The following is a 22,855-nucleotide window of genomic DNA, read 5'->3' as shown; positions in this document are numbered from 1 at the left end:
GATCCACAGCTGTTAGGTAAAAGTAAGTTGCATATTACCTGCCACTCCTATCCAATTTTCCAGGATCATAGCAATCTATCCCTTAATATATTCTACAATCTACATAACTTCATTAATGTGGCCCAGAGAATGACACCTAAGTGTAACCATAAGTAAGAAATAAAAAGGGTTAATATTTAATACTTTGGTAGTCCTATGGGTTTAAAGAAAATGTGTTTTTTATTTCACTTATTATCAGTTATTAAACAATACTACTAACTAAAAATTACGAAAGATTACGTTTGTCACTCTTAGAGCAAACAATAAGGGAAGAAAAAAACAAGAGTCTTTTTTTCTCTGCTGTTATATAAACACACACACCAAGAATAAGTAGAATGTCTTTCAAACCAAAACAATAGGAAATCACTCTTGGCTGAAAGAACAGACTTAGATCATGTTGATTTCTTCTTTAATCCTGCTAAAGCAAGTTTCTGCATGCTTTCTGGAGCCTCCACCTACAGAGTTGTTAGGACAACAGCCAACACATATATTAATTACGTAAGTATTTCAATGCTATCAGCCAGCTGTTGCCAGCACATAATACACTGCCCTCTTTCACTCACTCTCTTGCTTAAAATGGCAAAAACAAAGCAACTGTTGATGTAACATTAATCATAAAATATGCAAAATACTATTCTTCAAAAAGATTTTGGATATCTCGAAACTCAAGTTTTGCATTTTAAAATGGCCTACCACCTCTGAACTGCTTTTTCTGTTGCTGATTTGCAAATTAAGTTACTAATCTTTTAACTGTAAGTTTACAGTTTCATTTTGTTGGGTTTTTTTTTTAAACGTAAACCAGGAATTAAACACTAAAATAGACTTTCTTTTGTATTTCCAATAAAATTGCTCACTGGCATACATCACATGATAATATCCTGCCTTTCCTCTCACTCATCTCCATGTTTTTCCAGAGTTAGAAGACAACTGGAAGCCTCTAACAGGAAATGGTCAGAAGCTGCTCTGAACATACATAACTCTCACCCCCTACTTTACAAAAAACTCTTCACTTATGTTTCTAGAAAGCTTGCTCCTCAAATACCATTGTCAGCTCCAAACAAGCTCATGGGGGAAAAAAATTACAAAATCATAGCAACAACAGGAAATAGACTAAACAAAACCGTGACATAAGACTTGAATAAAATGAATTCACATATGATAGATAATAAGGCCTAATCCATGAACAAGAATTTATTTAGAGAAACTTGGCCTTCATCAAATCTTTCAATTCAATTCAATGAATAAATAACTCAATGCTGGTCATCAGGCACTGTTCTAGAGACCAAAGATACCTCAGTCAATAACAGAGACAACATCATGGTCCTTTTAGATCTTTTTCACTCATCTTACAAAATCCTCTATCAAGCTAACCTTTCCAACACTACTACTTCTTCCCCAACAACCAGTTGATTTTTTTTTTTTTTTCAATTTTGGTGGTATATCTGGTGTATCTTGCTCACTCTCAAATCTGGACAATTTGATACTCAAATATAAGACAAGTGTTCTGATATTAATGCAGTTATATTACTTATACAACTTATAACGTACTTAACATAAATATATTAATGATGACTTGATGCAAAGACAGCAGAACGATACTAAACCTTTTCCCAAAAAGAGGAAAAATCAGTTCAACCTAATTATATAAACATGTATTGAGTAATTATAATTGTGTGCCAAACTCAAGGCCAAACACTAACCAGGTTTTTATCCACCTTTCCTACTCTCTCACTCAAGATGGGATGCTTTAACTAATCTAATGGCCACAGTCCTAAAGCTGGCCCGGAGCTCATTCAGGATAGTGAGGAGCACAAGATCCTGCCAGCATGACCAGGTGACTACTCCAAGAAGGGAGTATTCTTACTCCTTTTACTACTTGCCTCAGAAATACAATATTAGAAATTAGAAATTAGGAAGTTAGAATGTTCTTTCCCCTTTCTACAAATACACAGCCTGTATCTGTCAAGGGACTCACTACAACCTTGGGAGAACATTCTTACAACCGTTAACAAATGGTCTTTGTCTATTAATGGTATCTGTTTCCCAGGACAAGGAAAATCATTACACAGTAGAGTCAGAGGGTCAAAGGCTTTATAAAAAGAATTTTTCTGAGGTCAATATCCTAACCTCAAAACTCACAATCTAGTAGCAAGCCAAATACGTAAACAAATAATAAAATGTACTATGCAACAATAGATGTTAATACGGGATAAAGAACTAGCATGGAACAGACCTTGGAGCTAAGAGGTGAGGTCAGGCTTAGAAGGGAGATGACTCCAAAGGTGTTATCTCTGACATGAGTTCCAAAGATCAACTATTTAGCAAGGTGGGATTAATGTGGGATGGGTGGAGGTTGAGGGCATTCATTTGGAGAAAAGGGAGAGGATAGTCCAAGGAAGGGAAGAACATATGCAAATACATTATGTGCTTGGGAAATTTTCTAATGTCGGGGAGGAAGTAAAATTCTATAACCCAGTGCCAAGAAAAGAGGTAGGAGAGGGAGGCATTGAACACATTTTTTTAAAACCCCTTGTTATACTAAGAAATGATGTGCAATTCCTGATGACCACAATCCAAGAAGATGGGCACTACTAATGGAAATGCCAGCTGGAGAAAAGGTGAGGTAGATAAGGAGGAGGCCCTGACACCATGATTTGAGGCATCCATGGTAAAGGTCATCCAAATGGCGAAGTCAAGGAAGCAGTGGGATATACAAGGCTGGAGCCTGTAAGGAGATATAAAGATCAAAGAAATCAGCATACAGACAATATCTAAACAGTGGAAGCAGATGAGAAATGGTAGGAAAATGTAAATCCATATTAAGCATAGCACTGTTGGGAGAAAAAAAATCTTATTAGATAATACCTAACCAATAATACTAATTAATTCAAACAGTCTAATATTTTGAACTAACTTTCCATGTAAAAGGATACTTTTTGGAGGGCAAGGATAGCTGAAAAAATGAGATTGTGACTGGGAAGAGCACACAACGATTCACTGAATCTGGCACTGACATTTTAAACAAGACGATGAAACGGATTCTGAACTATAGCCATTTCATATAATTAGAAGAGTTAAAATTAAAATATCCAAGTTTAACAAAAAATCAACAAACTATAGTATTATTTAAAGTATAACTCAAATAACTTGCATTATCTAACTTATTTCTCACAAAAGGCCCAACCAAAACCCTGTGATTTTTGGAAGAGTTAAAATTAAAATATCTAAGTTTAACAAAAAATCAACAAACTATAGTATTATTTAAAGTATAACTCAAATAACTTGCATTATCTAACTTATTTCTCACAAAAGGCCCAACCAAAATCCTGTGATTTTTACCTTCTAATGCCAAAATTTTTTAATTAAAAATTAATTTTGGAAGTCAGGCAAGGTGGCTCATGCCTGTAATCCGCAACACTTTGGGAGGCCAAGACAGGAGGATCACTTGATTGAGGTCAGGAGTTCAAGAGCAGCCTGAGCAACATAGCAAGACCTCATCTCTACTAAAAACAATAATAATAATAATAATAACAGATTGGCTAGGTGTGGTGGCGTGTGCCTGTAGTCCCAGCTACTCAGGAGGCTGATGTGGTAGAATTGCTGTAGCCTGGGAGGATGAGGCTACAGTCAGCCAGGATCATGCTACTGCACTCCAGCCTGGGCAACAGAACGAGACCTGGTCTCAAAAAATAAATAAAAGTAACTTTTAGAAGTTTAGTTAACAACAACAACAACAAAAAATTACTAGTGAATGTGGTTAACAAGAGAACTGGAAAGGGGTTTTTTTTTAATTCTTTTAAACTGGATAATTACTAACTGAAAGGGCAACCACTTCTCTGTTCTTACGAAGTCAGCTTTCTTGAAAGCAATTTACTTTACAAGTTCAAGTTGAAATAATATTCTGGTACCTCCCGCAACTTCAATTTTTGAAGAAAAAGAACTCAAAAAATAAATCTACATAAAACAAAGAATATTTTCATAATAGGAATGACAATCCAATAATTTATGTTTTGTTCAACAGAATAGCATGTAAGGCGCTTTCCTATAGTGAAAAGATGTTATACAAAGTAGGTATTCTCTGTCTCAAACACACATTTTTTGTCTTTATCCAGTTCTGTCTTTATTTTCAATTATTGTTTCAAGTAATTACACTCAGATACCTAAGCCATCCCTTCAACATTACCATTTATTTCTACAGGCAAAGGCAGTTAAAAACAAGTGTCTCCTGTCTATCCACTATCAGTATGGCTAAACCACAGTGCCCATTTGGGTTAATAATGCACAAGGTCAAATAGAGGTTGACAGTCCATGATCAAAGCATGCTGGCTATTCTTTCCATCATTTATATAGGACACACAAGATGTGTTTATTTTCACCAGCCTCTGAATGACCTCCTGTAGGTGGCATGGAAAAGATCCCACACTTTTATAAAGCATTAACCAAAGGAGTTTTCTGATGTGATATTATCATTAAGAGCAAATTTTATTTTTTGAAACTTTTGATCTTTTTCATTTACTCAAGAACCCCCCAAGTTAAAGGCTATATTGTCTAAATCAAAATGGTCTAATGGATAAAACAAAGCCAGGGCAACTGACAAATGCTCAAGAGGAAATAGTGTGCATCCAGTAGACTGCCATCATAACACAGGGGGCTTACTAGTGATTCTTTCTAAATTACAAAGGGCAATAACATTTCAGATTTCTAAGGTGAAAAGGCAACCAATAAGTCACTCTTATCTCTATTTTTGCTACTTAAAATTCTTACTCTTTTATCAATCTGAATATCAATAATACAAACACTGTAAAACCTTGAAAAAAGTAAAGCCCCAAAACAAACGACAAAATATTTTAGTCCATAACTGTCATGTCACAAATTCACAATTTCTGGATCTTAATCAATGAGACTGTATTAATCACATGAAAGACAGTAAATCCCTTAGAGTCATCTTTCTTTATTCCTGTCAAAACAAGGTGATCTTTTGTGTGGTGGCTCAAGAGAAACAAAATGATGTGATGCATAATTTAAAACAACTATTTAACACCAAGAAGTACTGAAGGAAAACCAAAGCAGATGGTGGAGAGATGATGACACACAGGAATGAGTAGCAAAGTGAAGCAATCATGGGTAAAGAGCCCAGGTTAGAAAAAGACAGGTCCCACCCCACTGCTGTAAATCTTTACATTTGGGTATAAAGGATTGGGAGCAACAGAAGGAGAAGCAACATCTTATCAGGCAGTCTTTGAATCTAAGCTTTACCTTACTCTCATGGAAAACTAAAATGCATGCAAGAGATGGCAAAGGGAAAGGATGGAGCTGGAGGATGAGAAAAGGCACATGTGTAGCACAGCTTAACATGTAACAATGTTACACTACTCATCTTTGCTGTTTTCTGTTAGGCAATGGTGACCACAACTGGGAAAATCTCTAAATAAAGCAAAATGCTTGACAAGAGTAATCCATCACGGAAAGATTTCATATGTATAAATGTCACCTCAATCTGATGTTTTCCCAATGTTAATTGTTATTGTACCTCTTACAGGATTGTATTTATTATGGAAGGAAATCAAATGTTAGTTTAAGTGTTATCTTAATAAGAATTAGTTGTGATGATCAAAAGTCTTCAGGGCCATTAAAAATACTTAATCATATATAATGTATTTTGAAATGTTCTTTCAATCAAGCAGAATAGTACATTAAAGTAACCTGTGCTTGCTACCACTAGCTTTGTAGTGTTTAAATGGTAAACTTTTCTTGTGTCACTTCTACTTAATAATTCAAACAGCATATCATTACTTTGAACCATATTCATAACACATATATAACAAAACCCACTGACACAAGTTATATTTGAGTTTTTAAACTTTTAGAAACACTCTAGAACTATGTCCATTAATTACATTATAAAGTTGATAATCACAGAAACTATATCTCTGGGTTCAGTACATACGGGGTATCAGTAGCACTAAAGTATCTTTGTATCTTGTTTACCTTTCTATAGAGAAAAAATAGATAATTTGGGATAATCACAGGCTTCTCATTTAAAAAAAAAAAAAAAGCATTCTCTGAAAATGAACAGCATCTGGTGAATAACATTCTCTGCCTTAGTTTAATTCATCCTTCTTCTGCTCCTAAATGTGACCCTAATTCCCCTCTTCCATCCTCCCTTCCCTTACCTCTTGCCATCACTCAGGTAAGAACTCCTCTGCTCCTTCCACCATTTTGAATTAAAGATGCCATCACATTCAACTATCAACTCTATGCAAACAATATTAAATCTATTTCTAGTGTTGACCTCTTTGATATCTGCCTCAATTCTGCAACCACTTACTTGACATCTTTATCTAGAAAGCACAGTAATAAAATGGTTAAATGCACAGACTCTAGTCAGACTGCCTCGGTTAAAATCCCTCCTCTACCATTTATGAACTGAACAGCCTTAGAGACCTTCATCTGTAAAACAGATGCTGCTTCACCTATAAAACAGGAATACAAATGGAATCTACAGCTCATTGACAGGCTGCAAGAATTAAGCTAGATAATATCTAATTCATCTAAAGCACTTAGAACACTGCCTATCACATAGAAGACACTCAATCAAGTTCAAGTATATTCATCATCTTATTAAAATATTTATCTATAACTTCAAATACAGCATGTTCAAAACCAAAACATGTCATCTCTTAATAACTCCCTTCCTAGAATTCCTCACTTCTTTCTAGCCAGAGTCCTTAGAGCCATCTCGGACAATATGGAATGTGTAAAGCAACGGTCCCCCCAACCTTTTTGGCACCAGGAACTGGCTTCATGGAAGACAATTTTTCCACAGACCAGGGGTAGGAGGTATGGTTTTGGGGTGAAACTGTTCCACCTCGGGTCATCAAGCATTAGATTCTCATAAGAAGTGCAACTTAGATCCCTCACATGCACAGTTCACAATAGGGTTTGTGCCCCTGTAAGAATCTAATGCTGCTGCTGATCTAATAGGAGACAGAGCTCAGGCAACAATGCTTGCTCGCCTACCACTCACTTCCTGTTGTGCAGCCAGTTCCTAACAGGCCACAGACGAGTACAGGTCCATAGCCCAGGGGTTGGAGACCTCTGATATAAAGAATTCTTCCTTCTCAAGGCAATGTATTCCTTCCAATTCTGAACACCTCCACTTTAGATGAGATCCTCTGTACCTGGACTACAACCACTCTACAACCACTACAACTACAACCTCACTGGACTCCTGATCTATACTCTTCCTTACACACAACCATCCTTCACACTGCTACTACAATTAACTCCCTGACCAAGGCAGCAAACACAGAAAATGAAAAATTTTTTAAGTTTACCATTTACAGTAGCATAAAAATATAAAGTACACACTGTGCAGGCAAAAGAAGAAAGAGTAAGTTTATTTTGTTAATGGCACTGGAATAATTCAATATCTGCATTGGGAGAAAAAAGTCTAAAAGATGCACAAGAGCTACAGAAAGAAAAGAATCAATCCTTAAAAATCAGGATAGAACTGAGTTGGATAACTCAAAATTGTGAAGATTCATTTCTCCCCAAAATCATCTAAAGATTAAAAATATGTAATCACAAATGCACAGCAGTATTCCTTGTTGAACTTAAAAACGGATACACTCTTAAAGAAGAACAGAAAGGTACTAGCACTATCAGATAGGTAGCCTTGATATAACTCTATACTACTTCTACTGTATAGAACAAGAACCAGAATAAAGAAATATATCAAAGGAATGTAACAGAGGACCAAGAACAGACTCAAACATCTATAGACGCTCAACATATGAGAGGGTGGGTAATGCACAGATAAAAGGAGAAAGAACAGAACTTAAAATAAATAAATAAATGATACTGAAAACAATTGTTTATCTACAGAGAAAAACATAAAATAAAATTGGACCCCTTCTGGTACCATAACAAAAAATAATAACAATCAACTCCAGATGAATCACAGACCTAAACGTAAAAGGTAAAAACCATGAAACTTTTAAACGAAAATACAGGAGAATATCTTAAAAGCTTCAGAGTAAGAAAAGACTTCTTAAACAAGAAGAACACAGACCAAAAGGAATGGATTAATAAATTTTAAACCAGAATTTATCTTCACCAAAAGATACCACAAAAGAAAATGAAAAGATAAGCCACAATTGGGAGAAGATATTGCAACATGTATAATATCTAAGGATTAGGATCTGTAAGACACATAATATATGGCCACAAATAAATGATTAAAATGAAAAAAAAAAAAATAGACAAATGACCTGAGAAGCCATTTTACAAAAAAAGTAAAATCTAAATAGCCAATAGATCTATTTTAAAAAGCTCAACCTCATTCATGACCATAGAAATGCAACTAAGGCCGGGCACGGTGGCTCACGCCTGTAATCCCAGCACTTTCGGAGGCCGAGGCGGGTGGATCACTTGAGGTCAGAAGTTCGAGACCAGTCTGGCCAACACAGTGAAACCACATCTCAACTACAAATACAAAAAATTGCCTAGATGTGGTGGCTCACGCCTATAATCCCAGCACTTTGGGAGGCCGAGGCAGGCAGATCACAAGGTCAGGAGATTGAGATCATCCTGGTCAACATGGTGAAACTCCATCTCCAATAAAAACAGAAAAATTAGCCAGGCGTGGTGGTGCCAGCTAGTAGTAATGCCAGCTATTTAAGAGGCTGAGGCAGGAGAATCACTTGAACCCAGGAGTCAGAGGTTGTAGTGAGCCAAGATTGCACCACTGCACTTAAGCCTGATGACAGAGTGAGACTCTCTCTCAAAAAAAAAAAAAAAAAAAAATTAGCCGGGCGTGGTGGCACATGCCTATGATCCCAGGTACCCAGGAGGCTGAGACAGGAGAATCCTTTGAACACGAGACGCAGAGGTTGCAGTGAGCCGACATCCTGCCACTGCACTCTAGCCTGGGCGACAGAGTGAGAGCCTGTCTCAAGAAAAAAAAAAAAAAAGAAATGCAAATTAAAACCAAAACAAAATACCATCATCACCAACAGACTTGCAAAAACTTATCAAGTCTGGCCATATCAAGTACTGGCAAGAATGGAAACCAACAAATACACACATCCATTACTGGTGAGAATGCACACTACTACATCCATTTGTGAAAAGAAAATGGCGTTACCTAATAAAGTCTGAATGTACACAGATATGTTACCCAGTAATTCAACTCCCAGGTTCATATTATAGAATAATTCTTACACATGTGTACCAGAAAACACGTTTAAGATATTCACAGCAGGAATGTTCATGAAAGCAAAAACATTGGGAAAAATTCAAAACTCTATTAGTAATAAAATGGATAAACTGAAGCAAATTCTATGAATGACCAGAGTTATTTACACCCATTAACATGAATAAATCTCAAAGCGTATTGCTGAGAAAAAGATGTAAATCTCAGAAGAACACAAACGGTATAAGTTCAACAGATAAAAGTTCAAAATAGAGCTAAACAAGACAACACACTGTTTAGAGACATACTTAATAGATGATACATTAATAAAAGCAAGAAAATGACTCACAAAAGTCAAGATAAAGGTTACTTCTTGGGAGTTATGATTGAAAACACGGCAGTTTCTATGGTCTTGACACTGTTATATGTCTTACACGGGGTGGCAGATGTTTAAGTTTATTATTACTTAAACTGTATGTGTTTTATAAACATTATTATATGTTTAATGTATTTCACAATAAAACCAATAAAGGGGAAAACGAATGAGTATAAGAATGAAATTAAGAAGAGAAGAATTTTTGAAAGTCTGGCTGGGAAGGCAAGAAAAAATGTAGGACAATAGCTAACAGGGGTACAGGGGGCTGATTAGACCCAGGTATGTTTAAATACCAGTGAAAAGGTTCCAGGGGAGTTGGAGAGGTTGGAAATATGGAATGAGGAAATAATTTCTAGAATAAGGTTTCTAAGAAGATGCATGGGGATAAGATTCAGATAAAATGTGAAAAAAGGATACTTCTTCCACGTTAGCTTGAAGGAACAAAGCAAGAAGCAAGGACTTAATATACCCACCTCCCTTCAACAAACTGCAATTCTATTGAAAACCAGGTACTGTAGCACTTAGAACAGAGCTAATGGACAGGGAAAAGAGGCAAGGACTGTGTCAGGCAACTTCACAAAGTATGCACTGATTCTCCGAGAAGAACACATAGTTAATACTTAACAAATCCTCAAAAATCACCTATTAGATAACTTCACAAACACTGAAATCACTTATTAGAAAAGTTCCCATTAAAGTATCATTCTTAAGGAGATAGACACACAAAAAAAACCTTCAAAAAGTCATCCTTCTGAAACTATTCCAAACAACTGAAAAAAAGGGACTTCTTCCTGACTCATTTTATGAGGCCAGCATCATCCTGATACCCAAACCTGGCAGAGATACACCAAAAAAAGAAAATTTCAGGCCAATATCCATGATAAACATCAATGCAAAACTCCTCAATAAAATACTGGCAAACCAAACCCAGCAGCACATCAAAAAGCTCATCCACCATGATCAAGTGGGCTTCATCCCCGGATGCAAGGCTGGTTCAATATATGCAAATCCATAAATATGATTCATCACACAAACAGAACTAAAGACAAAAACCACATGATTTTCTCAATAGATGCAGAAAAGGTCTTCAATAAAATTCAACATCCCTTCATGTTAAAAACTCTCAATAAGTATTGATGGAACAGACCTCAAAATAATAAGGGCCATTTATGACAAACCCACAGGCAATATCATACCGAATGGGCAAAAGCTGGAAGCATTCCCCTTAAAAACGGGCACAAGACAAGGATGACCTCTCTCACCACTCCTATTCAACATAGTATTGGAAGTTCTGGCCAGGGCAATCAGGCAAAAGAAAAAAATAAAGCATATTTAAATAGAAAGAGAGGAAGTCAAACTGTCTCTGTTTGCATATGACATGATCCTATTTCTAGAAAACCCCATCGTCTCAGCCGAAAAACTCCTTAACCTAATAAGCAACTTCAGCAAACTCTCAGGATACAAAATCAATATGCAAAAATCACAAGCATTCCTATACACCAAGAATAGACAAACTGCCAGCCAAATCATGAATGAACTCCTATTTACAATTGCCACAAAAAGAATAAAATACCTAGGAAAACAGCTAACAAGGGAAGTGAAGGACCTCTTTGAGGAGAACTACAAACCATTGCTCAAGGAAATAAGAGCGGAAACAAACAAATGGTAAAACATTCCATGCTCATGGATAGGAAGAATCAATATCATGAAAACGGCCATACTGCCCAAAGTAATTTATAGATCCAATACTATTCCCATTAAACTACCATTGACATTCTTTATAGAATTAGAAAAACAAAAAACAAACAAAAAAAACTCCTTTAAAATTCATATGGAACCAAAAAAGAGCCCGTATAGCCAAGACAATCCTAAGCAAAAAGAACAAAACTGTAGGCATCATGCTACCCAATTTCAAACTATACTACAAGATTACAGTAACCAAAGCTTCGTAGGACTGGTGTAAAGACAGACACACAGACCAAGGAAACAGAATAGAGAACTCAGAAATAAGACGGCACATCTACAACCATCTGATCTTCAACAAACCTGACAAAAACAAGCGATGGGTAGAGGATTCCCTACTTGATAAACGGTGCTGGGAAAACTGGATAGCCATACGCAGAAAATTGAAATTGGGCACCTTCTTCACCCCTTATACAAAAATTAACTCAAGATGGATTAAAGACTTAAATGTAAAGCCCAAAACTTCAAAAACCCTAGAAGAAAACCTAGGCAATACCATTCAGGACATAGGCACAGGCAAAGATTTCATGATGAAAACATCAAAAGCAATTTCAACAAAAGCAAAATTTGACAAATGGAATCTAATTAAACTAAAGAGCTTCTGCACAGCAAAAGAAACTATCATCAGAGTGAACAGACAACCTATAGAATGAGAGAAATTTGTTACAATCTATCCACATGACAAAGGTGTAATATCCAGAATCTATAAAGAATTTAAACAGATTTATAAGAAAAAAAACAAACAATCCCATCAAAAAGTGGGCAAAGCACATGGACCCTTTTCAAAAGACATTTATGCAGCCAAAAAACATATGAAAAAAATTCAACATCACTGATCATTAGAGAAATGCAAGCCAAAACCATCTCACACCAGTTGGAGTGGCGATTATTAAAAGTCAACAAACAAAAGACGCTGGAGGGGCTGTGGAGAAATAAGAACACTTTTACACTGTTGGTGGGAATGTAAATTAATTAAACCATTGTGTAAGACAGGGTGGCGATTTCTCAAAGACCTAGAACCAGAAATGCCATTTGATGCAGCAATCCCATTACTGGGTATATCCCCAAAGGAATATAAATCATTCTATTAAAAAGATACATGCACACATATGCTCACTGCAGCACTATTCACAATAGCAAAGACATGGAATCAACCCAAATGCCCATCAAGGACAGACTGGTAAAGAAATTGTGGTGCATATACACATGGAATACTATGCAGCCATAAAAAGAAATGAGATCGACCGGGCGGGGTGGCTCACGCCTGTAATCCCAGCACTTTGGGAGGCCGAGGAGGGTGGATCACCAGGTCAGGAGATCGAGACCATCCTGGCTAACACGGTGAAACCTCGTCTCTACTAAAAATACAAAAAATTAGCCAGGCATGGTGGTGGGCGCCTGTAATCCCAGCTACTCCGGAGGCTGAGGCAGGAGAATGGCGTGAACCTGGGAGGCGGAGCTTGCAGTGAGCAGAGATCGTGCCACTGCACTCCAGCCTGGGCAACAGAGCGAGACTCTGTCTCAAATAAATAAATAAATAAATAAATAAATAAATAAATAAATAAAATAAAAAAGAAATGAGATCATGTCCTTTGTAAGGACACAGATGGAGCTGGAAGCCGTCAGCCTCACCAAACTAACACAGGAACAGAAAACCAAATCCTGCAAGTTCTCACTTGTAAGTGGGAGTTGAACAATGAGAACACAGGGACACAGGGAGGGGAACAACACACAGTCGGGCTTGGTAGAGGGCGGGGGGAGGGAGAGCATCAGGATAAATAGCTAATGCATATAGCGCTTAATACCTAGGCGATGGGTTGATAGGTACAGCAAACCACCATGGCACGTTTGCCTATGTAACACACTTGCACATCCTGTACATGTAACCAGAACTTAAATTTAATTTAATTTAAAAATAAAAAATAAAAAAGTATCATTCTTTATCAGACAAATTCAAAACAGTATAATCTTAAAAGTCCAACTCATACTTTTTTAATATAAACTAAATATCTATTTTGACATTTTTAGAAAGCTAAACTTCTGGTATCAATTCTTACTTTGATTATACAAAATAGGAAAAAAATCAATTTCGACTTACTTAATTGAGTTTCTAAAGTGGTCTTCAGCTGGGTTTTTTACAGTGCAACTGTTCAGGAGCCATAAATCTGCATCAGATGCATTTTCTATTTAAAAAAATGAACACAAAAATGAAGTAAGTAGCACATTTAATCATTCAAAAATATCCAATGGCACTGGGATTGCTGTGGTGGGGAGAAAAAAACAGTGGGGTTAAATGAACAGGCAATTACAACATAGTAGAAAATTGCTACAACATTGAAATATTTGTGAACAATAAATATAAAAATGTATACTATATGACATATCTTTTCACTTAAAATGTAATGATGATAAGCATTCTCTTCCTTTATTTTCAATGCTTGACAGTACTATTTAATAATTTACATAAACTGAAGTGGAACTTGCCCTAATCTTACCTCTGAGTATCAAATTAATTTCGCCTTTGTGGATTCTGTGTTAAGCTTTTTCAGGCACAGAGCACACATTGAATATTCTTCAGGCTTGAGAAATTCTTAAAAACATAACTTGTCTGCCTTAAAAATTAATGATTTACCTCAAAGTGGACCTTTTATTCCTATCGCCATTTTGATTAAATATTGTTATATACTATAATAAACTCACTGGCAATGCAACAAATAATCCAAAACCATCATATTTATTACATGAATTTTTAAATACCTAAAGTTGCTACTATTCCACCTGCCTCTTGCATACTTCAGTTGCCTGAAAGGATCTTATAAATTAAAATAGGATTACCATAAAGAAAGGAAAACCAAAATTGAAAACTGCAGCACCTTCAACAGTATCTGTATAAGAACAGAAGCTAAGATCAAATGACATGAAGAACTAAGAGAACATACAGATGTCTAAGTGTAGATTCTCCACCTAGGAAGGAAGATTCAAATAACAGCACTAGGTAGGAAGACTGGTAAGCACATCAGAGTTTCTGGTAACTTGGCACACACACACACAAAATTATCCCAGTATTTTATTATAAACATTGCAAAAAAAAATTTTTTTCTTTTTTTTGAGACAGAGTCTTGCTCTGTCACCCAGGCTGGAGTGCAGTGGCATGATCTCTGCTCACTGCAACTTCTGCCTCCTGGGTTCAAGCAATTCTCTGCCTCAGCCTCCTGAGTAGCAGGGATTACAGGCACCCGCCACCATGTCCGCCTAAAAAAAAAATATATTGAAACAATGAAAGGCATGGAAACTTCTTATTTATCAGCTGAATACTATGATCCTTGCTAATTTGACTCATTTCTTGCATTCATTTCTTCTACCTCCAGACCATAGTCTAATTTCCCACCCAGCAACCAGAGTGCAGTATATAAAACACAAATCAATTATGTCACTTCCCTACTCAACTCAGAAATGATTATTCACCTACCTCCTGTTAGTAACCTCTAAATTATTCCCAGTGCCACCTGAGTGATATTCCTCTACTATCAATCTGATCCTAGTACTCTTTCTTCTCTGAACTCCCAAAACAGACAGTGTGTAGACAATTCTTGTACACTGAAAATCCTTCATTTTTTTGGTCTGTCTTTATTACTATATAAGTGATACTGAATACAACATTTTTATCTGCTGCTTCTTGAACGTTCAAATCCCAACAGAGTGATGGGCACAGAGTAGACATTCAGACTGTCATAGAGCACTAAACAATATGCAGGTAGGTAAAGGGTGAGGGGAGGATGACAGAGGGGCAATGTGTGGAACCACATGCATATGGCGCTTCTCCAATCTCCTAAAGCTTGGAAGCCCATATTGATCTTTAGAAATAAGCTTCAAGAAATAAGCTTCACTGTTGTATTTAACGAAGATTTAGGACTGAGACTCACACCTTACTCGTAACTATATCCCCAGCACTTATTACAGTGCCTGATACATGGGAGATACTCCTTAAATATTTACTGAATGAATGTTGAATTTCAAATGACAAAGCAATACTCTAAGAACCGTATTATGCAGATAAGAAAATGTCACAGATGTCTGGAGCTAACGATAAAAAAAATCTAGCAATTGTTAGTTTATTTCAAAACAAATACATAAGGGCCGGGTGCGGGTGCTCACGCCTGTAATCCCGGCACTTTGGGAGGCCGAGGCAGGTGGATCACCTGAGGTCAGGCGTTCGAGACCAGCCTGGCCAACATGATGAAACCCTGTCTCTACTAAAAATACAAAAAATTAGTCTGGCATGGGGGCGGGCACCTGTAATCCCAGCTACTCAGGAGGCTGAGGCAGGAGAATCTCTTGAACTCAGGAGGTGGAAGTTGCAGTGAGCCGAGATCGTGCCACTGCACTACAGTCTGGGCAACAAGAGCAAAACTCTATCTCAAAATAAATAAATAATCCCAATGACAGAACTATCTGTACCAGATGCCAGCTTTGTATCCCGGCACATTCTTTTACCCAGTCATTTTCAAGTCATTACACAACTCTTACCATAGGACCTCTCAAGGAGAAGTATGGCAATGAATAAATAATGCAAATTATTGTACTTTGGAATTTTGCCAATGTTGGCTTTCAAAATAAAGGGAAAACATGTGTTGCATAATGACATTTCAGTCAACAATGGACCACATATATGATAGTTGATACACAAGATTATAGTGGAGCTTAAAAATTCCTATCACTTACTATTTACTATAGAACACTTTTCATCACGATTTTAATGTATTCCTTCTACTTATTTAAAAAAAAAAAAAAAAAAGGTTGGCCGGGCGCAGTAGCTCACACCTGTAATCCCAGCACTTTGGGAGGCCGAGGTGGCTGGATCACGAGGTCAGGAGTTTGAGACCAGCCTGACCAAGATGGTGAAATCCCATCTCTACTAAAAATACAAAAATTAGCCGGGTGCGGTGGCAGGCGCCCGTAATCCCAGCTACTCGGGAGGCTGAGGCAGAAGCATCGCTTGAATCCGGGGGACAGAGGTTGCAGTGATCCAAGATTGCACCACTGCACTCCAGACTGGGTGACACAGTGAGACTCTGTCTCACAAAAAAAAAAAAAAAAATTAACTGTAAAATAACCTCAGGAAGGTCCTCCAGGAGGCAGGTATTCCAGAAGAAGGAAAGGCATTGTTACCACAGGAGATGATAGCTCCATGCATGTTATTGCCCCTGAAGATCTTCCAGTGGGACAAGATGTGCTGGTGAAAGACAGTGATATTGATGATCCCGACCCTTTGTAGGCCTAGGCTCATGTGTGTGTTTGTGTCTTAGCTTTTAACAAAAAAAAACACTGAAACAGTAAAAATAAATAAATAAATTAGTAAAATGTATTTTTATTTATTTATTTATCTGAGATGGAGTCTCGCTCTGTTGCCAGGCTAGAGTACAGTGGCGCAGTCTCGGCTCACTGCAACCTCCGCCACCCAGACCCAAGTGATTCTCCTGCCTCAGCCTCCCAAGTAGCTGGGACCACAGACACCTGCCACCACGCCCAGCTAATTTTTTGTATTTTTAGTACAGATGGGGTTTCACCATGTTGGCCAGGATGGTCTCAATCTCTTGACCTTGTGATCCACCCATTTCAGCCTCCCAAAGTGCTGGGATTACAGGCGTGAGCCACCACACCTGGTCATAAGTAAATAAAATTTAATTCTAAAAGCTTAAACAATAAGGAAATATTCTTGTTCAGCTGTACAAAATGCTTGTGTTTTAAGTGTTATTATAAGAGTGTGAAAATGTTTTCAAAAATTAAAAGGTTTATAAAGTAAAAACATTACAGTAAGCTAAGGTTAATTTATTATTATGAAAGAAAAATATTTTGCATAAATTTAGTGTAGCCTAAGTGTACAGTGTTTATGAAGTCTACAGTAGGGTGCAGGGTATGTCCTAGGCCTTCACATTCACTCACCACCCACCCACTGACTCACCCAGAGCAACTTCCAGTCCTGCAAGCTCCATTCACAGTAAGTGTCTTAGGTGCACCATTTTAAAGTTTTCATACCATATTTTTACTGTACCTTTTCTATGTTTAGATGCTCTGTAGTGACTACAGTATTCAATACAGCAATATGCTGTACAGGTGTGTAGCCTGGGAGCAATAAGCTATACCATATAATGGTCTAGATACGTCATAGGCTGTACAATCTAGGTTTGTGTGGGTACATCTGATGATTTCACATGATAACGAAATAGCCTGACACATTTCTCAGAACAAATTCCCATCCTTAAGCAACACATGACTGTACTATTCTTGATGCAGTAACCTCAATCAGCAGGAATTCTGTGAATATGTCAAAATGCCAAAAAATTACATAATCTTTTAGGAAACTCCCCATCCAACAAATATTCCTTTCCCAATGAACACAGGAGATTCTTTTTTTTGTTTTTGGTTTTGTTTTGCTTTGTTTTGTTTTTGAGATGAGTCTCACTCTGTCGCCCAGGCTGGAGTGCAGTGGCACAATCTCAGTTCACTGCAAGCTCTGCCTCCCGGGTTCCCACCATTCTCCTGCCTCAGCCTCCCGAGTAGTTGGGACTACAGGCGCCTGCCACCATGCCTGGCTAACTTTTTGTATTTTTAGTAGAGATGGGATTTCACCCTATTAGCCAGGATGGTCTCGATCTCCTGACCTTGTGATCCACTCACCTCAGCCTCCTAAAGTGTTGGGATTACAGGCTTGAGCCACTGCACCCAGCCAGGAGATTCTTAATTATTTCTAAACTCTATCAGTTTTGCGTTAGCACATCTTATTTAATATTATCAAAAGATAATTCTACTTAGAAGCATAAATCTGTCAATCAACAACCAACAGGCAATCAGAATTCACTATGTGCCAGGCTCTACTCTAGGTACTGGGGATACGACTGTGAATAGAACCTCTACCTTCAGGGAGTTTACAGTCTTAAAGAGTCTATCTGATTTTTAAAATTGAAAAAAAAAAAAAAAAGCAGGCAGGGCACGGTGGCTCATGCCTGTAATTCCAGCACTCTAGGAGGCGGAGGCGGGCAAATCACTTGAGGTCGAGAGTTCGAGACCAGCCTGGCCAACATGGCAAAATCCTTTTGTATTTTCTAAAAATACAAAAATTAGCCGGTCATGGTGGCGGGCGCCTATAGTCCCAGCTACTCGGGAGGCTGAGGCAGGAGAATTGCTTGATCCCAGGAGGCAGAGGTTGCAGTGAACGGAGATCGCACCACTGCACTCCAACCTGGGCGACACAGCAAGAATCTATCTCAAAAAAAAGAAGGGAAAAAAAGAGGGAATAATTAATTATGTCAAATGCTAAGAATTCAAGACAGATATCTGTATAAATGTTAATAATGTTAACAAAACGATAATGCTCTATACTTTTCCTTTCCCAGTTGAGAGTATTTGCTAGCTCTGAGCCAACCCACGATCACCCAGCAGAGGTCTTATTTATGAAGTAACAGAGAAAACAAACTTACTAAAAATGAAAAGTGAGAAGGAAAACCGTCTATGGCTATTTGCCAATAAATAATGATGATTCCACGTGGCTTACCCCCTTATGAACACATTTCTGGGCTTCTAAGATGCCACCAACTATAAGAAACACCATCAACTTTGTAAAAACTCTTCCAGAGGGGCAGAAGTTACGTGCAAGTTCTTATCAATTTTAAGATACATCTCAATTTCATACATTAATTTGGACAAGTGGAGGTGGAATAAATAATAAAATAAATGTACAAACACACTACTGCTTTTAGATGATTTGGTTATCAGAGTAAATATCTGCTAAGAGGTTAACACCTTCTGATCTTGCCTTAGAACATTCGTGCCAGGTCCTCCAGTGCCTTAGAAGGAGAAGCAAGACTAGAGAAGAGCACTGAGGGAAGAAAGGGCCAGGCAGATAGGCAAGAATGGACCAGGGAAGGGAATGGTAGGAAGAAGGCACCAACTTAAGAGAGTGCCCAAAAAAGAACTCCACCTACTTTGAGATTTGAGTGTTAGAACCCCTCAGAGTGCTCGTAACCTCTGACGTGCCGCTGAAAACCATCTGCACAAGAGCCAAATACTGCCAATGCCAAAGTTGGGATATCAGATCTACTTTGGAAGGCTGCAAACTTCAGGTTAGCCAGATGGAATCTAGATTTCAATATGTTATTATTTACAGTCTGTTGCTGTCGTTGTTGTTGTTGTTGTTTGAGACAAAGTCTCATTGTGTCGCCCAGGCTAGAGGGCAGTGGCATACAGTCTTTCTTTATTACAAACAGTACTGCAATGAGTAGCACTGTACGCACGTCATTTTTCTGTTTCCCAGATTACTTTTGGAATCAAGTCCAAAAAGGTGGGAATGTGGGGTCAGAGGATAAATTCTCATGAAATTCTATTACATACTGTAAAATTCTTCTCCACAAACGTGTACCACTTTGCACTCCCATGGGCAAGGCATGTGAGTGCCCTTTACCTGCAGCCTTGACCCTGGAGTCAGTTAGCAAACCTTCGGACTTCTGCCAATCTGGTGAAAAACAACAGTGAGGATGTAACATGCATTTTTCTTATTATGAGTGAGCTGGGCATCTTTTCACATATATGGGCCCCTCGCAGTTTTTTTTTCTTCTTCTTCTTCTTCTTCTTGCTGTTTTTCATCTTTCCATCTGCAAATATTTTTTGCCCATTTTTCTATCAGGCTAATAGTCATTTTCATCTCATATTTTAATTTACTCATACACATACACCACAGAGGATATCAATTCTATCTATATCTATAATAGAAGTCACAGTATTTTTTCTAGGATATCAATTCTATCCATATCTATAATAGAAGTTCACAATATTTTCTATTTTGTCATTTTACTTTTTTATAGTTTCTTCAAACTTTTTTATTTCTAAAATATCAAATGTGTCACCTTTCTCTGTTATTGCTGATGGATTTTGAGTCATTATTAGAACACTTCCTCTATTCTCAAATTATCAAGTAATTCACCCATGTTTTCTTCTAATATACATATGGTTTTGCATTTATATCTCAGATCTGTTAGGAATGTATCCTGATATACATTGATCTCGCATAATTTTAAAATGCAAAATGAAATGAGATCCTATATTCTCATATCAAAATAGAAAATATTAAGAAGTGCAATACTACCCAGTGCAAGCAAAAGAATGGGAAAACTGGCAACCTCTCCCTCTGCTGACGGCAGGCTATGCTGATGAAACTCTTTGGAACGCAAGGTAGAAAAAACTATCAAACATATATGTGCATGTCAGAATTTATCCTACATATGCTTGTAGGATACTTACATCACAAACCCATATGCATGTGTACACACACACACACACAAACATATATAAATAAGTGATTCTCATTGAAGATTATAGACAAGGCAAAAAACATAAAAAGCCAACTTACCCATTATAAGGAGACTGGTTAAATAAATTATGGAACTGCACCTGAAATATCATGCCTGTTTAGAAAGCAACATACATCTCTAAGTGCCAATTTGTAATAATCTCTGTGATATTATCAGGTGAAACGAAGCAAGGAATAGAAGAATATGGCTAGAATCTACCTTGCGTTTTACAAAGGAAAAAGAAAAAAGAGAAATTCTGTTCTAAGCAAAGAAAATGTATGGGAGAATATATGAAAACTGGTTTGGCCTTGAAAGTAAGATAAAGTTTTGTTCAGTGGGCTCCAATATTGTATTCATGTGCATCTTTTATATTCTTTCTCTTTTTTTTTTAAACTTGCATGAATACTACTTTTATAATTTTTTAATGCTTAATCCTGAGAAGGGACACATGAATATTTAATTTATATCTATCTGTACTGTTTGAATTGTTAAAAGCTTGCATTGCCCTTTTTTCCCTTAAAAAACTTATCAAGCCTTTTTAAATGTTTTTAAGTTTCCCTTTCCATACAGCTTGGAATCAATAGCTTCCTTTTATTTTAAGGTGAGAACATAAACTATTTTCCTGCTGTGATCCATCAGAAAAACAGTGACCTGATATATATTTTCCGAAGGACTTTTCCCTTGCCTGCTAAAAGCTTTTGGACTCACTGAACCAAGAAAATAATAGTTACCAACAAGAGAAATAAACTATTGTTTTAATCGAAACAGTTTTACTTTCCCAACTGTTTCTTTATATACAGAAAAATTATTTTTAAATCCAGGGTAATAAAAATCTGATTAGTAATAATGATAATAGCTAACATTATTGAGTACATATTATATATCCAGCAATAAACTTGAACTATCACATTCATTTTTTCATGTAATCCTCCCATGTTGACCTTCATTTTTATTCCAGTTTTATAGAGGAGGAATCTAAGGTCTAGAAAAGAAAAGTAACTTGCCTAGAATCATACAGTGAGAGTAGGCAGGGATTACCAACCCAGACAAGCTGACTCCAGAGACTGTGAATTTAAGGAAATTATAATGGCTCATTAGTAGCTCTTCGCCTATTGATCAAAAAACAATGTAGACAATATCTAAAAACTAAAATAAGTAATATTACATGGCCTTGCAGTTGTCTCATGATATTTCTAAGACTAATAATCGGGCTTCAAAAGCAGCCCTTCTGCTATTTTCCAAATGTCTAAGATCTTGAACATGTCATATCTTGGCCTTTGGTAATGAGCGGGAGACATGGAAGCAAAGGGAGATTAACAATGAATGCAGGATTATTACCGAAAGCACAGGCGGACTCTCAGAACCACCAACCTACCCTTCCTCCTGCAGGCCTCTGCATAATGGTGGCATTATAGAAGAGACAGCATGTTTCACATCAACATTACTCATGACAACAAACATTTATCTTACACAACTGTTCCATTTGAAAATCAACCCAAGAAATAACACAAAACAACAAAAGGAGTCTATTCATGGATTTAAGTAAGGAGGGTATGGAGGTTGATACAAATAAAAATTCAGTAAGAACAAAACAAAGAGAGAAAAGAGTTTGATTGTCTTGAACCCAAAAGCATTTTTTGAGAGTTTCTTTACCACAGAACTCTGGAAGACAAGTCAAGTCCAAACATTTAAAGTGTGCAGTACGTTTACCCATACCCAGAGGGTTTATTTACATAATACAAACCATTGAGTGCCTACTAAAAACTGAGAATAGAGTATGCTTTAATAACAGAATTCGAAAGCACCCTTAAGGTACAACTTGAAAAATAACTTCTTAAAACCAATGAAAATTGTCGGGCACGGTGGCTCATGCCTGTAATCCCAGCACTCTGGGAGGCCGAGGCGGGTGGATCACAAGGTCAGGAGTTCAAGACCAGCCTGACCAACAGGATGAAACCCCGTCTCTACTAAAAATACAAAAATTAGCTGGGCGTGGTGGTGCACACCTGTAATCCCAGCTCGGGGGGCTGAGGCACAACAATCACTTGAACACAGGAGGCAGAGGTTGCAGTGAGCCGAGATCATGCCACGGCACTCTAGCCTGAGTGGCAGAGCAAGACTCCATCTCAAAAAAAAAAAAAAGAAAAAAAGAAAAAG

The 22,855-nt window shown here is 37.3% G+C and overlaps 1 protein-coding gene across 1 annotated transcript in view; it reads right to left on the bottom strand.

Moving 5' to 3' along the window:
* CDKAL1 (CDKAL1 threonylcarbamoyladenosine tRNA methylthiotransferase) overlaps positions 1-22,855 on the bottom strand; it is a 705,645-nt gene that overhangs the window by 577,574 nt on the left and 105,216 nt on the right. The window contains exon 5 of the mRNA XM_007973575.3: positions 13,453-13,537. Coding sequence (XP_007971766.3) covers positions 13,453-13,537 — 85 coding nt within the window. The remainder of the gene's footprint in view (positions 1-13,452; positions 13,538-22,855) is intronic.

This window comes from Chlorocebus sabaeus, chromosome 17 (genome assembly GCF_047675955.1).
Source record: "Chlorocebus sabaeus isolate Y175 chromosome 17, mChlSab1.0.hap1, whole genome shotgun sequence".
Taxonomy (NCBI): domain Eukaryota; kingdom Metazoa; phylum Chordata; class Mammalia; order Primates; family Cercopithecidae; genus Chlorocebus; species Chlorocebus sabaeus.
This window is presented reverse-complemented; position numbering and strand designations above follow the sequence as displayed.